The 17397-nt window shown below is 44.5% G+C and overlaps 2 protein-coding genes across 2 annotated transcripts in view; both read right to left on the reverse strand.

Annotated features, from left to right (window-relative positions):
- Nucleotides 1-1952: 1952 nt before the first annotated feature.
- Nucleotides 1953-13683, reverse strand: TMEM42 (transmembrane protein 42). Its single transcript, XM_083468634.1, has 3 exons — nt 13468-13683; nt 6994-7140; nt 1953-5447 (listed from the first exon to the last, which is right to left on the reverse strand). Exons 1-3 carry the CDS (start codon nt 13624-13626, stop codon nt 5310-5312), a joined length of 444 nt encoding a protein of 147 aa, XP_083324760.1. The 5' UTR covers nt 13627-13683; the 3' UTR covers nt 1953-5309.
- A 1553-nt stretch (nt 13684-15236) lies between these two features.
- Nucleotides 15237-17397, reverse strand: part of KIF15 (kinesin family member 15) — a 42289-nt gene continuing 40128 nt past the window's right edge. Inside the window, exons 33-35 of the mRNA XM_083467830.1 lie at nt 17115-17280; nt 16438-16569; nt 15237-16159 (exon numbers count right to left, since the gene is read on the reverse strand). Of these exons, the coding sequence (XP_083323956.1) occupies nt 16088-16159; nt 16438-16569; nt 17115-17280 (370 nt within the window). The 3' untranslated portion in view covers nt 15237-16087. The remainder of the gene's footprint in view (nt 16160-16437; nt 16570-17114; nt 17281-17397) is intronic.

The raw sequence follows: 17397 nt of genomic DNA on the forward strand, positions 1-17397 counted from the left end.
CTGTCAAAATCTTGCCAACAATTCTTTCATCATCTATATTCTTCCAAGACAAGCAAAAGCCTGAATAGCTTTGTGAGAGAATCAGGAACTGAAAAGGAGGTGCTCTTTGTCACCCAAGGAAGGTGACAAATGGCACAAGTCCAACTCCCTACTTTGCTTTTTGTAGGTCACCTTTAAGCTTTTGTCAGAGATGGAGGAGTCTTGCCAACCACGACAAGCCCGGGAGCTCTTGCTGGTAAGGCTTCTAGCTGTGGGACTGGCACAGAAAGGAACTTGGTTGAAAAACGATGTTCCAATTTGCTGAGATTGCCCAAACGTATTTAAAATGTCAAATAACGGATGGGCTGCCAATCTGCAAATGGCTCGATTGGAGTGATAGAGCAACAGAGTCTCTTCTCCAAAATCACTGAAGCAATTGTGCTACTTAACCTTTCTTATATTCTTACATTCACAGCTCACTCCTAAACACATTTATTTGAAAGGAAGCTCCACCGTTTCAGCGGAATTTACTTTTTGATCAATTTGCAAGCAGAGATAGAATGAAGAGAGGAAGAAGACAAGTAGTAAACAGGCCATAGCTCAACTGGGAACAAGTCAGGGTGCCAGGCTGTCAAGCTAGTTAGCAGGAAAGACTGATGTGGTGGTCTGGGTGGCGCTGTGGTCTAAACCACTGAGCCTCTTGGGCTTGACAATCAGAAGGTTGGGAGTTTGAATCCCCACGACAGAATGAGCTCCTGCTGCTCTGTCCCAGCTCCTTCCAACCTAGCAGTTTGAAAGCACACCAATGCAAGTAGATAAATAGGTACCGCTGCGGCGGGAAGGTAAACGGCGTTTCCGTGAACTCTGGTTTCCATCACGGTGTTCCGTTGTGCCAGTAGCGATTTAGTCATATTAGCCACATGACCCGAAAGCTGTCTGTGGACAAACACCATCTCCCTCGGCCTGAAAGCGAGATGAGTGCTGCAACTCCATAGTCACCTTTGACTGGACTCACCATCCAGGAGTCCTTTACCTTTTTTTCTTTTTCTTTTTGTACTAATTATCACTTTTAACTGATCAATTTACAAGCAGAGATAGAAAGAAGAGAGGAAGCAGACAAGTAGCAAACAGGCCATAGCTCAATTGGGAACACGTCAAGGTGCCAGGCTGTCAAGTTAGTTAGCAGGAAAGACTGATGTGGTGGTCTGGGTGGCACTGTGGTCTAAACCACTGAGCCTCTTGGGCTTGCCAATCAGAAGGTTAGCAGTTCAAATCCCCACGACGGAGTTAGCTCCCGTTGCTCTGTCCCAGCTCCTGCCAACCTAGCAGTTCGAAAGCACACCAGTGCAAGTAGACAAATAGGTACCACTGCAGCGGAAAGGTAAACTGAGTTTCCATGCGCTCTGGTTTCCATCACGGTGTTCTGTTGCACCAGTAGCGATTTAGTCATATTGGCCACATGACCCAGAAAGCTGTTTGTGGACAAACACCATCTCCCTTGGCCGGAAAGTGAGATGAGCGCCACAACCCCAGAGTCCCCTTTTAACTGGACTTAACTATCCAGGGGTCCTTTACCAGTTTTTAAGCTACAATTTGGTCAAGCAGCAGAGTCAGTCATTGGCCTCTTGTGCTACCGGACCCTGGTGAATTGGTACTTTTGATACCAACCTTTTGGTGATCTACAGTGATGGGACTTAAAGCAAACCAGAGATCAGACCAGCTGCTCCTTCCTCGAGTGAGCAACAATTATTTTTGAATTTTCCTTTTCTGTAAATCAGTGTTTCCCAAAGTGGGTGATACCGCCCCCCTGGAGGACTCTGGAATGAACCTGGGGGGCAGGGCGGTAGTAGCCTTGGGTGCAATTGGGGGGCGATGAATAAAAATAAGGGGTGTGTGTGGAAGCATAAAGAATTTCTTGAAAATTCACAACGTTTCACCTGTTGTGTAATGACGCTTACCAATGTAATGCAGAGTTGAAGTTGAAGTGATTACTTTATTTTCCAAACAAACACACAAAATGCAAGTTAAAACCGATCTGTGGTCAAGTCCGTCGACAGCATCTTTCTTTCCTATGTTGTAGGATGTAGGTAGAAATATAGATACATAAAAAGAACACCAATTTGTCATTGCATCTTTGTTCACTTAAAGAAGGTAGCTTTCCAGGGGTGCGCTGGGTAATTATTATTTTTTTCTGAGAAAGGTGCGACAGACCCTGATGTAGTGTGTTCTATGGAAGAACAGAACAGACACAAGAAGTCTTATGAACAGGCTAACAGTGGTGTCACAGAAAATTAGGTGCTTTTGGGATCCCTGTGCTTTGAGATCTTTTGCTTTCCTTTAAGATTCTTGAGTTCTGATCACGGCAAAATGGAAGAGTAATGAAATCCCCTCTATTCAACATTGGATCCCAAAGCTGACAGAATATGCCAAATTAGATGGTCTATCAGAAAAAATAAAGAATAAATCAAAACAGGAATTTGTTTCAAAATGGGAGGTTTTCAAAGAATATCTGAAAAATAAATATAGTAGTTTAAATTCTGTTGCAGCATTCGAGGAGCTTCAGTAATAGTTGCAAGGTAGATATAAGAAATTAGATATATTAAGAAAAAGTTTAATTATGATAAAAGTGTGTATTGGCAATAAGTAATATGAAATCAAAATATGGAATAGACAGGAGGTTGGGTCTTTAGTGTTAAGAGCAATATATGTTTTATTGTTTGCTAAGAAAATTATGTCTCTATGGTTATTCCTGTGTATAATTTGGTATTTGTGTTTTTTTCTTTTTTCTTGCTGTATCAATAAAAATCTTAAAAAAAATAAAATTGATTCCTTAAGATTCCAGCCTAAACCACACTTCCTTGTTTTGCATTTATTCTTCACCACTTGCATGAAATGAAGACCATGTTCCCCACACCTGGTCTACCACAAACCCTAAGGAGGTCACATACTCTTTCCATTTCACAGATGGGCAAATGGGCATCACGTTTGGTGGTTAGCTCAGTGACTCTGGCTGAATTTGGGTTCAAATTCAGCCTTATCAGGGTCTGATTACATTTGAACAAATGAAGGTTAGGTGCCGAGAAGACAAAAAAGGTGTGCTAACAGTTGCTACGGGATTATACCAAGCAATGTTCCCAGAAACATCAATCCATGTGTTTTCAAGTTTGGCTCTGTCATTTAAAGTCTATTACGTGCAGTTAAACTGGAACAGATAAAAGACAGACTAGGTGTAAAATACATACACAATCTGTGAAGTGGGAGAGGCAAGCAAATGTAGAATTAGTGTGAAGAGGTGTGTGTCCATCTGAACTTTTTCTATTGTTTATTACCGTAGATCATGACATGAGTAAAGGCTGGCATAACTTAATATGAGTAAAGATCTCCATTAGGAACCTTTCTTGAACCCGGTGCCAGTCTTATCTCAAACCTGTCCTGGAAGGCATCAAGGAGACATTTTGAGCTCCTAACACCTGTGTGTCAAGATCACCACATGCAATCTAGTTACTGGCCAAATTTAATCAACACCTCCTGTAGAAGAATGGTTCCCACCTAGATAAATAGCAAGATAGGTTTAAGACAGTAAACAAACAAGGGTAACCAGTTTAGTCATTTAGCTCACCAGGATTATATTCTTTCAACTTTTAATTAAGCAGAATAAACAAAACAGGGAACAGGCAGGACACTCTAGGAGGAGACAACAGAACGATAGAAATATTGAAATTATAAGAATTGCTCATCTAAAAGCCCCACTTCCTTCGCCATTAGAATGCACTGGTTCAGAACAGTATTTCAACCCTGGATTTTCAATGGCTGGTTAGCTCTCAAAGCTCCAACACTGACCATTTTTCACAAGGACCAGCCAGATTGTGTGCTTCACTACAGATCACATATACCCTTCCTCAGTGCTATTTTTCTAGAAAAAGAGGTGCTGGAACTCACCACGAACACCTCCCTTGTTTTCTTGGGCCAGAATTGAGTTCTGACAAGTTCTGGCTGAAAAAAGCCCTTCCCTTCCCGCTAGTGCGGCTTCTGTGGCAAAATCGTGCCCTCACTTTCTGCTGGCTTCTGGGAATAGTGAGGGATCCCCTCGCTCTTTAGATCAAGGTGTACAGGATATGCTGTTTGCTTAAACTGCAATTTTGCTGTCTGAAGCAGCGTTCGTATATTCTGTCACTTTCATTTCATGTAATAAACCAGTCTTCCTTTATTTCAGAGGTGCCCAAACTTTTTCCAAAGAGGGCCAGATTTGATGAAGTGAACATGCCTGAGGGCTGACCAAAGTTGACAACCTTTTTTTTTGGATTGAAGTTGTTCAGCTTTTTTTAGGGTTTACCCTAGGAAATAAACTGCCACAGGGGCCGGATTGAACCGAATGGCGGGCTGGATTAGGCCCCCAAAATGGACTTTGGGCATGCCTGCTTTATTATTTCTTCTGTGTGAGAACCTCTTGTGGGCATTAAATTACAAGTAAACACACATTTGTAACAAACACATGTTATAATGCTAGCAGACAGGGCTTTTCTTCAGCTGGAACTCAGTTCTGGCACCTCTCAAGTGGGCACCATTGCCATTCTAAGAGAACAAAGGAGGTGTTCATGGTGAGTTCCGGCGCCTCTTTTTCTAGAGAAATGGCACTGCTAGCCGAAGAGCCTAAGCCTGTGGGTAGTGCATGTATGAATACATGTCAGTGCTTGACACACATGTTGGTCCAGACAAATGCATTGACTTGTCAGCCTAGCCAAAGGGACCAATGGCATCTCCTTTAGAAACTGTGAAAGAAGATTTGCTTCAAGAAGTCCTGATAGCTCTGGGCCACATTTGAAGTCTAGCTCTGTGGTTAACTGCCATTTACCAAATGCCCCAAAGTGTTACCTCAGAGGCCAGGGAGACGCCAATGTCTCTCCTCAAATGCCCTCCTCCTTCATACTATGTTGCACTGTCACCTTGTCCCCGTAGTCCAGGGGTCAGCAAACCTTTTTAGCAGGGGGCCGGTCCAGTGTCCCTCAGACCTTGTGAGGGGCCGGACTATATTTTGGGGAAAAAATATGAACAAATTCCTATGCCCCGCAAATAACCCAGAGATGCATTTTAAATAAAAGGGCACATTCTACCCATGTAAAAACATGCTGATTCCTGGACCATCCGCGGGCCGGATTTAAAAGGCGATTGGGCCGCATCCGGCCCCCGGGCCTTAGTTTGCCTACCCATGCCGTAGTCTTTGCAGATATCGGCTCAAAATCCATCCCAATGAAGAAAAGTGAGAGGTAACAGGCTAGGTAAAGCAAGCCGGAAGGCCCGGGTGGTGGTTGTTTTAACCCACAGGTGAGTTTTCATCTCTTCTTTTCCTTCTTTTCTTCTGCTAAGGGTGGTGTCGTGTGGAGCAGCAAGAGTCCGAGAAGGGTTAAGGATATTCCTATCCACCACAACAGGGCATGAGTCTCTCCAAAGAGCAACTTGCCAAGAAAAGCCTGAAAAGACAAGAAGGAGACTTCTGCTCAAGCAACTGCCACCCTGTACTCGTTTGGAAGGAAGAACAGAAGATAGACATAGTAATAATAGCAACAAACTTGGCCCACTGGCTGGATGTTCCCCACCCCTGGGGTCTGGGCAGCTGAATACAGTGGTACCTTGGTTCTCAAACTTAATCCGTTCCGGAAGTCCGTTCCAAAACCAAGGCGTGCTTACCATAGAAAGTAATGCAAAATGGATCAATCCGTTCCATACTTTTAAAAATAACCCTTAAAACAGCAATTTAACATGAATTTTACTACGAGACCATTGATCCATAAAACGAAAGCAATAAGCAATGTACTGCAGGTCACACAATCAATCAATCCGTAGCTGAACACAGCCACAAAAAGAACCAGAAAAAAAGCAAAATAAATGCCCAAAACAGACAGACCTCAGAGTAACACTCATAACAGAAGCGTGGCACTCAAATCGGAAGTGTAACATGTTAGGCTTCCGAAAAATGTTCGCAAACCGAAACACTTACTTCAGGTTTGCAGTGTCTGGGTTCCAAGTTGTTTCGAAGCAAGGTGTTTGAGAACCAAGGTATCACTGTACGTTGAAATCGGAGAAAAATAGGCGCTTTAATCCCAAAATTTTACGTTGCATTTACATTTGGACGTTTCATTTTCCTTCTTAGGAACAAACAGCTTCTTTTTAAAGATTCCCTCTGCTAGAGTGCCTTGCTCATCTCACACGCCTCGCAAGCACCTATTAAAGGGGTTCCAGAAAGCGAGTTCTTGAACCAAGGACTTTACAAGAAGACACTATTAAATTAGGACTGACTTATCAGAGGTTCGGTTAAAAGCAACTCTGAAAGGTAGCACTGAGCAAAGTTGCCAACCTGGATTCATGTACGTGCTCAGAGACATTTTTTAAAAGTAAGGAACACCACTAAAAATACCATTTTCTCCTCCAGCAGCAACGCCTCACTATTTTGTGCTGGTTTAACGTATTATATTATTAGCAGCATTGGGGTTCAATTCTTAAATTTCATTGCGCGGCTCTTTCTCCTAGCCTGATTTATGTTACAAAAGTAGAGAAGGGAGTACAGTACCCAAGAACAGAAAAGGTGTACAGTGGTACCTCGGGTTAAGTACCTAATTCGTTCTGGAGGTCTGTTCTTAACCTGAAACTGTTCTTAACCTGAAGCACCACTTTAGCTAATGGCGCCTCCTGCTGCCGCTGCGCCGCCGGAGCATGATTTCTGTTCTCATCCTGAAGCAAAGTTCTTAACCCAAGGTACTATTCCTGGGTTAGCGGAGTCTATAACCTGAATTGTATGCAACCTGAAGCGTATGTAACCTGAGGTACCACTGTATAGGAATTTCCTGCGAATTCCTCATCTCACTCAAAAACTGGTCTTCCAAAAGTATCATGCAAATGTACGTACTTTGTAAGTCAAGAAAATCTTTAATAAAAACAATAATAATATTTTTTAAAACGCAGTCAGGACATGCTTTGACCAATCACACTGGCTGTCCCTAAGGCGTAACTTATACTTACGGAAGAGATGAAGTTAGACGCTGTTGAGGTCAAAGTTGCTGTAGCCGAGGAGGAGGAGTACCTTAAGGCTTTGGCAAAGAAAGTCCACATGACTGCGTTGCATGCAAGCACGAGGCCACCGCATCCAATGCGAAGCATCATGGGCAACTGTGGAACAATTGGGGAGGGACATTTTAACCGCACTGCATTTCCCACCCATTTCATGAGATGCGAGATCTGAGAGAATTGCATTGCTAAAATAGGGAGCTCTGCGGAGGCAGAAAACATGTTCTGGATCTGCCGTGCCAATGGCGACAGAGCAATTTCCATTCTTCCTTTTCAATCAATCAAATCTTTATTACGGTCACAGACCAGCATGAGTAGGGTGGGGTACATTCATTTTGGAAAGCTAAAAAGTATTAAAACAGAAGGTATATAAAAAACACTAAAAGAATCTAAAAGAAGGGTTAGGAGCATTAAACGGATGTGGAAGAGCATAAAAGTTTAGTATATAAAAGACTATAGGTATCACTTTACAGCGCACTCTGATATGAGTGAGCGTTAAATCTAGTTTATGGCACAGGCCAATTCTTCGTTTTGTATGAAGTTCTTCAGGGGAGGAATGAATTAATGAATCTTTATTTGCGTCAGCCATCGGCTATAGCAATAAAACAACAATACGATATACAAAGAATAGAAATAAAAAGTCAATTATATAAAATACATTTTATACATTTGAATCAATAGTCAAATAGTGGACCTTATTCTGATTGCCCCAGCTAAAAACCTTGCAACCTTTGCTGTCACCTGCTCATCTTGATCTGCCAACAGAAAAGACACTGTGGCAGTGGTTGGGCGACCCGGAATGGACAATAAAAGGGGTGATAATCTCATCCATCAAGTCTTTATACAGAGAACGAGAGAAATGAATGAATGAATGAAGGAGAACTCCAGAAGAGGCCAAGAAAATAGTAGTAGTATGTCTTCATACTACTCCATTCTTCATACTACTATCCATCCTTAAGGAAATCAGCCCTGAGTGCTCCCCGGAAGGACAGATCCTGAAGCTGAGGCTCCAATACTTTGGCCACCTCATGAGAAGAGAAGACTCCCTGGAAAAGACCCTGATGTTGGGAAAGATGGAGGGCACAAGGAGAAGGGGACGACAGAGGACGAGATGGTTGGACAGTGTTCTCGAAGCTACCAGCATGAGTTTGGCCAAACTGCGGGAGGCAGTGGAAGACAGGAGTGCCTGGCATGCTCTGGTCCATGGGGTCACGAAGAGTTGGACACGACTAAACGACTAAACAACAACAACATATCTTCCTCCATACAATTTAGGATCACAGAGGCGATGGCTGGAGTTTGGAGGAAAAGAAGGCATATCCTTATGGTCTCTAGGATCCAGAGCTACAGTCAACTTCTATAGTCTATCCTTCTGGAAGAACAAACTCATAGCTGTGCGTGATGGCATAAATTTCAGACGGTACAAACAGACACTGGTCAACTTTATTCAGATGGTTATGATGCATCTGATGGAGCCTTGTTTTTAACCACTCATTTGGTCACCGCTGGCGACCAGGAATTCCCTCCAGGTAAGTGACTGAGCCGGCCAAGCAGGGACAAAGCGCTCTGCCTTGCTAGCTCCTTCGGCTTCTGTCCTGTGGAGGAAATGGCTTCACTTCTTCTGCAACAGCTACGGAAACAGGCTTGCTTGGGCAGGGGGGAGAATCAGCTGCTTTTTACGCATAAGTGTAAAGAAAGCAAAATGGGTCAGTAGAAACAAGACCACTCTGGCCCCAGTTTAGATCTTTGTTGGTGTATTATATATAATTACCTATGTGCCCCATATTTAGTGAGCTAAAGCCAAGTTCTGATCTAGATTCACTCTGGTTCAGAAGCCAGTGATATAAACAACTCAGAGGAGAATACTAAAAGATTATGGATGAGCCTGTCAAGAGTTTTAAATGTGAGGAGACATCACCCAATTCAAGCATTCTTGAGCAGGATCTTTCTTCTACAATTCAGGAAACAGCTTAGCCAAATGAAAAAAAAACACTGACTAAGCATTTCTCAACTAAATTTAGCATTCCAAGGAACTCTTCTTCAAACAAACTCTGATTGGCAAGTTCTGAAGTATTTACTCTGAGCGAAGTCCGATTGCGCTTGGCAAATAATCTTTCCTATTAGCAAATAGCTTTTGCAACTTCAGGTGAGATTTGCATGCTTACTGCCCTGTTGCGGGGGACAGAGATATCCATACGCATGCCATACGCACACAGAGCAAATTGATTTAAACAGAACCACACATGTAGAGGCAAAGCAGCTTATACCCTCATGCAAGCCCGAGGAAGCACTGGACACATGTCAAGGGCACTTTCCAGGCAATGCAACTCTTTGTCAACTCTTTATTGGCAAAGGTAACACAGTCGCTTCTACAGCTCTGGATTCCTACACACACCAATCTAGCGACTAGGCAGCTGTTCCCAGATCTGCACTCTGTGGACCAATTGCAGCAACAGGGGACTACTCTCCCTCCACCAGTTTATGTACCTTCCTCTTTTGGGCTGCATGCAGGCAGCCAGAGACTGTGCCTGTGTGGCAACATCCTCTGCTCATCCCTTTTCAGCCCCCTTCTGGTTCTAGGAAACGGTGGTGCAGGAGAGGGTGGGGAAACACTTCCGTTTGCCCGGCCTGCCTCTCCCTCCAGCTCCGAAGCTTCTCCTGCCTCTGACTCTTGTCTCCCGGCTGGTACAGTTCCCCACAGACCACTGCCCCCCTCTCTCTGGTGTGCTCACTGTCAGCATCCTGCCAGTTCATGACTACACAGCATCTTAGGCTGGCCCGAGGCAAAGGAGGACAGGGCTCTGCACCTTTAATGGATGTGAGGAAGAGTGGTAGCTTGTCATGCAATTCCCTCTTCCACACTGCTATTTTAAGGTGCAGGATCCCTGCTCGGGCCACCATAATATAAATGCAAACAAACAGGGGAATACGATTGTATATCCATCTTCATGGATGGTCTAAAAGATCATTTCCCCTTCTTGAATGGTAATGCGAAGACAGCCCTGTTTAGGGAAGTTTTTAATGTTGGATGTTCTATCACTTTATTATTATTATTATTCTGTTGCGAGCCACCCAGAGTGGCTGGGAAAACCCAGTCAGATGGCTAGGATATGAATAAAACAAACAAACAAACAAACAATAATTTATTTATAGCCCGGAAGGGACGCAGGTGGTGCTGTGGGTTAAACCACAGAGCCTAGGACTTGCTGATCAGAAGGTCGGCAGTTCGAATCCCTGTGACGGGGTGAGCTCCCGTTGCTCGGTCCCTGCTCCTGCCAACCTAGCAGTTCGAAAGCACGTCAAAGTGCAAGTAGATAAATAGGTACTGCTCCGGTGGGAAGGTAAACGGCGTTTCCGTGCTCTGCTCTGGTTCACCAGAAGCGGTTTAGTCATGCTGGCCACATGACTGTACGCCGGCTCCCTCGGCAAATAAAGCGAGATGAGCGCCGCAACCCCAGAGTCGGCCACAACTGGACCTAATGGTCAGGGGTCCCTTTACCTATTTATAGCCCACCCATCTGGCTGGGTTTCCCCAGCCACTCTGGGTGGCTCCCAACAAAATATTAAACAGAATAAAACTTAAAACATTAAAAACTTCCCTAAACAGGGCTGCCTTCAGATGTCTTCTAAAAGTCAATAAATTATTATGATTTATGATTATTATGGACTTGCAGCATGACCCAAGCCCTGCTTCAGGCATTTCCCACTGCATCTTTGGGTCCCAAGTGTGTCTGTCAAGGATGAAACTCCACGGGCAAATGACCCTGAAAATCTCCGTGAATATGTACAGGGACATGTGGTTTCTGTTGTTAATGCAAATCCTGCCTTTGTGGGTCTGCCCTACGCAGCAGGCAGCTTACATAAGGTGGACCTGACAGAATACCAGAAGGAAAAGAAATGGGTGCGGGTGGGAGAATCAAGCACGGAATGGGCACAAAGAAATGGTCCTTTGAATAAACAGAGAAGAGAAAGGCGTTGCTTCACTGTGGGGATTAACTGGCCTCTGCCACACCTTTGGGTGCCTTCAGTTACCCGGTGGCCACCCAGGCAGGCTTTTGTGTTGTACCTTAAAGATGAATGGGGAAGCAATCCATTTGCCACTGTGTGCCAAAAGAAGAGGAAAAAAGCATCTTCCAGGAGGAGCTAAGGACAAACTACATGTTACACAGGAGATCTGTGGCTGGGTCTCCCAATGGGCGCATTCCTAAGGAAATTCAGGCTACAAAATTGTAGTCCTCGGGTATTTCACCCTCTCCCACGTACAGTGGAACCTCGGGTTGCGAACGTGATCTGTGCGGGAGGCACGTTCGCAACCTGCCGCGTCTGTGCACACGCGGGTCATAATTTGGTCTTCTGAGCATGCACAAAGCGTGATTTAGTGCTTCTGCACATGCGCCGAAACCTGGAAGTAACCCATTCCGGTACTTCCGGGTTTGGTGCAGTGCGCAACCCAAAATCGCATAACCAGAAGGGTCTGTAACCCGAGGAACCACTGTATTGATTTTCTGATTTGCCCTCCTCCACACTTACTGTTTGCCGCATAATTTTAGTTATGATTTTTTTAAGTACAGCATTTATACCCTCTGAGAAGCTGAAGGCAGAGTGATGCTTCCTTGTCCTCCAACTACAGGGCAAACATACTGAAGAGGAGGGCAATTCTGTGCCGGAAGGAAAGAATGAAGAAGCTGGTGGCGCACGGTGGCTGCATTTCATCTATTTATTTTTTAAAGACAAGATCAGGAGATCCACCCAACTTTACTTTGATCCTGAAATTTACCTTTGCAGGTAAGCTGCACTGTGGGAGCTGGAGTCCCGTGAAAAGCTCAGGGCAATGCCGCCTGAACTGTAGCTCCTCCAGCACCAACCATCAGGAAGCTGGCTGGCTGGGGAGAAGCCACAGAATGGGGGTCTCACAATCCTCAGGTTTCTTATGGCATCTGCAAAAAAAGGGATACCATTTCCCACAAGCTGCAGCACTTCTGCACTCTGTGTTTGGACGCCCTTAGCAGAAGACTTAGCAGAAGGTTCGTATAGTAAAAGCTATGGTTTTCCCAGTAGTGATGTATGGAAGTGAGAGCTGGACCATAAAGAAAGCTGATTGCCAAAGAATGGATGCTTTTGAATTATGGTGCTGGAGGAGATTCTTGAGAGTCCCATGGACTGCAAGAAGATCAAACCCATCCATTCTTAAGGAAATCAGCCCTGAGTGCTCACTGGAAGGACAGATCCTGAAGCTGAGGCTCCAAGACTTTGGCCACCTCATGAGAAGAGAAGACACCGACACCCTGGAAAAGACCATGATGTTGGGAAAGATGGAGGGCACAAGGAGAAGGGGATGACAGAGGACAAGATGGTTGGACGGTGTTCTCGAAGCTACCAGCATGAGTTTGACTATGCTGCGGGAGGCAGTGGAAGACAGGAGTGCCTGGCGTGCTCTGGTCCAGGGGGTCACGAAGAGTCGGACACAACTAAACGACTAAACAACGACAAAGCAGAAGACACTACGGTTCTTATTTCTGAAAGCTGGAGTTGACTTGACCAGTGGCAGACTTGGTAATATGGTGCCCTGAGCAAAGACCTTTGCCACTCCCCCTAGATATTTCTTATTTTCACAATAGTTCCTTTTGGTAACAGTTCCTTTTTTAAAGGATTTTCTTGATATTATTATTATTATTTATTCTGAGCCCTGTCAGAAAGGTGCCCTATGCACCCACAGCTCCCTAAATTCGGGGCTGACTTTACAGCAGGGTTCCCCATCTCTGATCAAATTGCAATCCTACAAGAACTCCAGTATTACGATTCTTCACCATATTGCAGCTGGAGAGGGAGTACTGGAGAGCCACCTCATGGCAAAAGTGAGATTCGCACATGAGATTTCCCAACGCACAGCTCAGTCTCTGAAGCTCCAATGTGATGCTTTTGTTTCACTGAAAAGCCACGACTCCCCTCTGCCTTAGAAAATTGCCTCCCGGCCGGAAATTTAATTCCTAAGACACCCCAAACCCCAGACAAGACTGGCAATTCTGGCGCGCGCAAAGCAACGAGTTTATAAAGACGTCTCCAAAACTTTGCACAAACAGGGACCATCGGGGCGCTTGCCGTGTTTCTTTTAAATCTCTGCTTTCCCCTATGTAAAACCGTGTGTGTGTGTGTGTGTGTACGCGCGCGATCCGTGGCCAGGAAACGGATCAGACCCAGAGACACTAAAAGCACAGCGTAGGATGAGACGCACGGATGAAAACTGATGCGCTTTCGGAAGGTCGCTTGGAGAGGTTTCCCAGCTGCTTTTGCGCGCGTCGCTACATCCATCCATCAATTTTTTTTCGTCTCTTCCGGGACAAACGGGCCACAAATCCCTCCCCAGCTGCCCAAACGTAGCGCTACTGCGCCCGATCCTGCCCTCGGGAGGGAGCAGAGGCCGCGTCTTACCCAGGAGCAGGCACCAGAGGCCGCCTCCTCGCCTCCGACGACCGCGGCGCAGGCTCCCCGCAGGTAATCCGCCCCCAGGGCCAGCTTTGCGGAGCAGGCGGCCAGCGCCCCCAACAGACCGGCCCCGGCGGCGAAGGCAGCCCCCCAGCCGGCTGGCATGGCGACTCCGACGCGCCAAACACACGTGCGCAAGGGGACGCCCACCACGTGGCTCCCAGACACGCTCTTCCGGGTAGGGTCAGCTCACGTGATAGCCCTGCGCCGCCCTCTTTTAAAAACTGGATGGGATCGTAGACAGAGTGTGTTTAGTTTTAATATATTTCTGTACCACTTTATTTTTAAGGGGGGGAAATCCCTTTAAAAATGCCCAGTATATCTTCCACCTTCTCCCTCCCTCTACGCATGTTGGGCATTTTTAAAGGGATTTCCCCCCCTTAAAAATAAAGTGGTACAGAAATATATTAAAACTAAACATATTAAATATATTACAACTAAACTATATATATATCTTCCACCTTATCCCTCCCTCTGCGCATGTTGGGCATTTTATATATAACAAGGGGGAGGGCAGAGAACACACGCACAAAAAATAATAATGGAAAAGGAGCCCAGGTAAAAAACTCCACCCCCTAAGCAGGAACAGTACTAGCTACCAACTAGTAGTAAGGAAGTAGAAAAGAGGGGGGAATTCATTATTTTAGAAACAAGTTATAAGAGCGGATAGCTATGCAAATGGCTTAAAAAGAACAGAGGGATGAGAAGAGGATTGAAAAAGAGCCATGAAGCAGCTACATCAGGAAGATTTGGACATGTGTATAAGAATTTTAAGGTCAAAGTGGGAAACCTCCCCATTGTCTCTTTCCTCACAAATCCTGTCTTAAGGGCACATTCAAGATATGAACAGGGTGTGAGCCTGTGACTTAGATTCAGGAATTAAGTAGTTATAATGACAAAAGGGGATGCTGGTGGCGCTGTGGGTTAAACCACAGAGCCTAAGGCTTGGTCGGCGGTTCAAATCCTCCTGTTGCTCGGTCCCAGCTCCTGCCAACCTAGCAGTTCGAAAGCACATCAAAGTGCAAGCAGATAAATAGGTACTGCTCTGGCGGGAAGGTAAACAGTGTTTCCGTGAGCTGCTCTGGTTCGCCAGAAGCGGCTTAGTCATACTGGCCACATGACCCGGAAGCTGTATGCCGGCTCCCTCGGCCAATAAAGCGAGATGAGCGCCGCAACCCCAGAGTCGTCCGCGATTGGACTTAACGGTCAGGGGTCCCTTTACCTTTAATAACCTTTATTACCTTTAATAACCTTTATTATTATTAATAACCTTTATTACCTTTAATAACCTTTATTACCTTTAATAACAAGAGTGGCGAAAACCCAGATAATGCAATCAGGTAACTTGCCAGACAGGAGATAAACAATGCACTCAGATTTCTGTTGTTCACCGCCTTTTCTGTGATGTAGGTATGACGTTTCTGGGGGTGGTCTGGGGGTGGCAAGCAATTTTAAATGTATATATAAGGGCTTGTGCGCCTGTGCTCGAGGTCTCCCCCCCCCCCTGTGTGGGGAATACCCTGTTGCAACAGCTTTAATAAAGATCAGGCTTACTAGCTGCCTTGCTTCTCACTATTCTCTGGTTGGCCTCTGTTATTTTCTCCTACCGATAGAGAACTTAAATAGAGGACTCTATATGGGCTCTTGGGTACCCCATAAGGGAAAAAGAGGTTTTTTTTCTTATAACATGTATGCAACAGGAGCGGAAAACCTAATCATTTTTAAAAATGTTTAATTAATTTGGATTTATTTGTTAAAATTTGGAAAACTAGTAAAAATTAAATACAAAAAGAAAAGAAAAAGAAACAAGTTATTATCCAGGTCAATTTCTGCAGAGCCAACTTAATTTCACAACATATTTTCGTTTATTGCCTCTGGTGCCCGTGCACCAGTTTTAAATTCTAACGTTCCCAGTCTTCTGTAATAGGCATCCATGAATTTTATTCCGTCTGATTAATAATGTTTGTTGTGATCTTCCAGGATGAGCTGGGTACAGTTGACACACACAACCACTGCTAGTTAGATGGCAATGCTGGCAATTATGTTTAATATTGGTCTTGGACCGTTTACAGGAATGTTTTTATATTATAGGGTGTTTGGCTAAAAATGACCATTAATTACAAATAAAAAAGCAGTTCACACTGCCTATAGTATCAAATGTAAACTTAGTTTTGTTTCACTGAAGAAAGAAAAACCTACTAGTAGAAAAATTAACAATTAAGCAATTCATCTAATTTTCCTCACATTCAGTATATACACATTCTGAAAGAAGTGCTAAAGGGATTCATCTAGGAAAGGTAAGGAACTTAAAAATTCATACGAATACAGTACATCAATAAGGAATCATGGTGATAATCCCAGCACGTACACAACATGAGACTGAATTAGCACCATGGCTTGGTAAGAAAGGAGAATTTCACTGAGGCAGAAGATCTACCTGCAGCAAGAAGGCTTTACTCAGAATTTGTAACATAATTCGCAGCAACCCTGATTGAGATGTTTCACTAGGAAGGATGAAGCCCAGTCGCATGTCTTTGTGAGTAGAATTAAAACTCCTGGTGCCGTTTCAGGATGGATCTTGATCAAATTCACTCCTTCTTTTCAAAAAAGCGTTTTCAACACGAAGCACTTGAACTGTCTGCAAAAGAGAGAACAACACTCAACGAGAATTGCAAGTGTTAAATGCAGACACCCAGGCATGCTTACATATTTAGAAACTCGGATCTGTGAACCAAGCTACTTGAGTCTGGGCTCAAGAAACTAGAAAGAAGAGCTCCTATCTCAAAGTAGGAACCCCAGAGAATGTGGAATGGAAAGGCCGAAAATTAGATCTATTAAGTGTACAAAAGTATTTTCTTCATCAAGTATTTGTTCCAGCTCCCATCGGAAGCTAAAGTGATTCTCATCTCATTTTACCTCCATCAGTTTAGCATTATCTTTCTTCAACTTCACAAGGTACTGGATCTTCTGGTTTAAATTCTGGTGACCAACCAACTTCCCGTTCTCTTCTGCAAGATATTCAATCTGCTTCCTTAGCGAGGACATCTCCTGCATTTCAAGAGAAGCACCAGAGCAATAGGGAATGGAGCTTAAATGGCAAAGAATTCAACCCAGGGGTCAGCAACCTTTTTCAGCCGTGGGCCGGTCCACTGTCCCTCAGACCTTGGGGGGGGGGCTGGACTATATTTTGGAGGGGGGGAAATAAACGAATTCCTATGCCCCACAAATAACCCAGAGATGCATTTTAAATAAAAGCACACATTCTACTCATGTAAAAACACACCGATTCCTGGACTGTCCGCGGGCTGGATTTAGAAGGCGATTGAGCCAGATCCGGCACTCAGGCCTTAGTTTGCCTACCCATGAGCTATATCTTTAATGCTTTCTTGAAAGCAAGGATAGCTATCTTGTGGTCCTTCTCCAGATTTTGCTAGACTGCAAATCTCATCATCCCCTGACCATTTGGCCACGATTCCAGGGGTCATGGACTTAAGACAACCCCCACATTTAAGCCTACTTGAAAATCTCTCACATGTGGTACGAACTTGCTCTATTTTTGTTCAAACTCACAACCCAACTCACAGCAAACAAACCTTTTCAATTTTTGCCCTCTCTTCGTAGGTTTCCTCCAGTTTTGATCTCATTTCTTCTTTCTCGGTGAAGGCCTTAAACTCCAAAGCTCTTGTTCGTTCCACCTCTTGAAGCATTCCCTGAAAAGCAGCCTCCTTGCTTCTAAGCTCCCTCCTGGCTTCTTCTAACCTGTCAAAAGTGATTGTACACAGAGACATTGTGAATCTGACTGCCCCCCTAAGAAATTTATTCACCACTATTTATTCTGCAGCAGGAGTTTCCAACTTTTCTTTTTCCAAATGCGGA

This window comes from Podarcis liolepis, assembly GCF_965112155.1.
Source record: "Podarcis liolepis genome assembly, chromosome: 12".
In the NCBI taxonomy this organism is placed as follows: domain Eukaryota; kingdom Metazoa; phylum Chordata; class Lepidosauria; order Squamata; family Lacertidae; genus Podarcis; species Podarcis liolepis.

Excerpts from the sequence above, each read along its gene's own strand:
- TMEM42 (XM_083468634.1), bottom strand. The coding sequence starts at position 13,626 with ATGCCAGCCGGCTGGGGGGCTGCCTTCGCCGCCGGGGCCGGTCTGTTG. Across the intron at positions 7,141-13,467 it reads CCTCTGGTGCCTGCTCCTGG|TTGCCCATGATGCTTCGCAT; the intron begins GTAAGACGCGGC and ends ATTGTTCCACAG. Across the intron at positions 5,448-6,993 it reads CGTCTAACTTCATCTCTTCC|GCTTTTCTTGGCAAGTTGCT; the intron begins GTAAGTATAAGT and ends TTGTCTTTTCAG.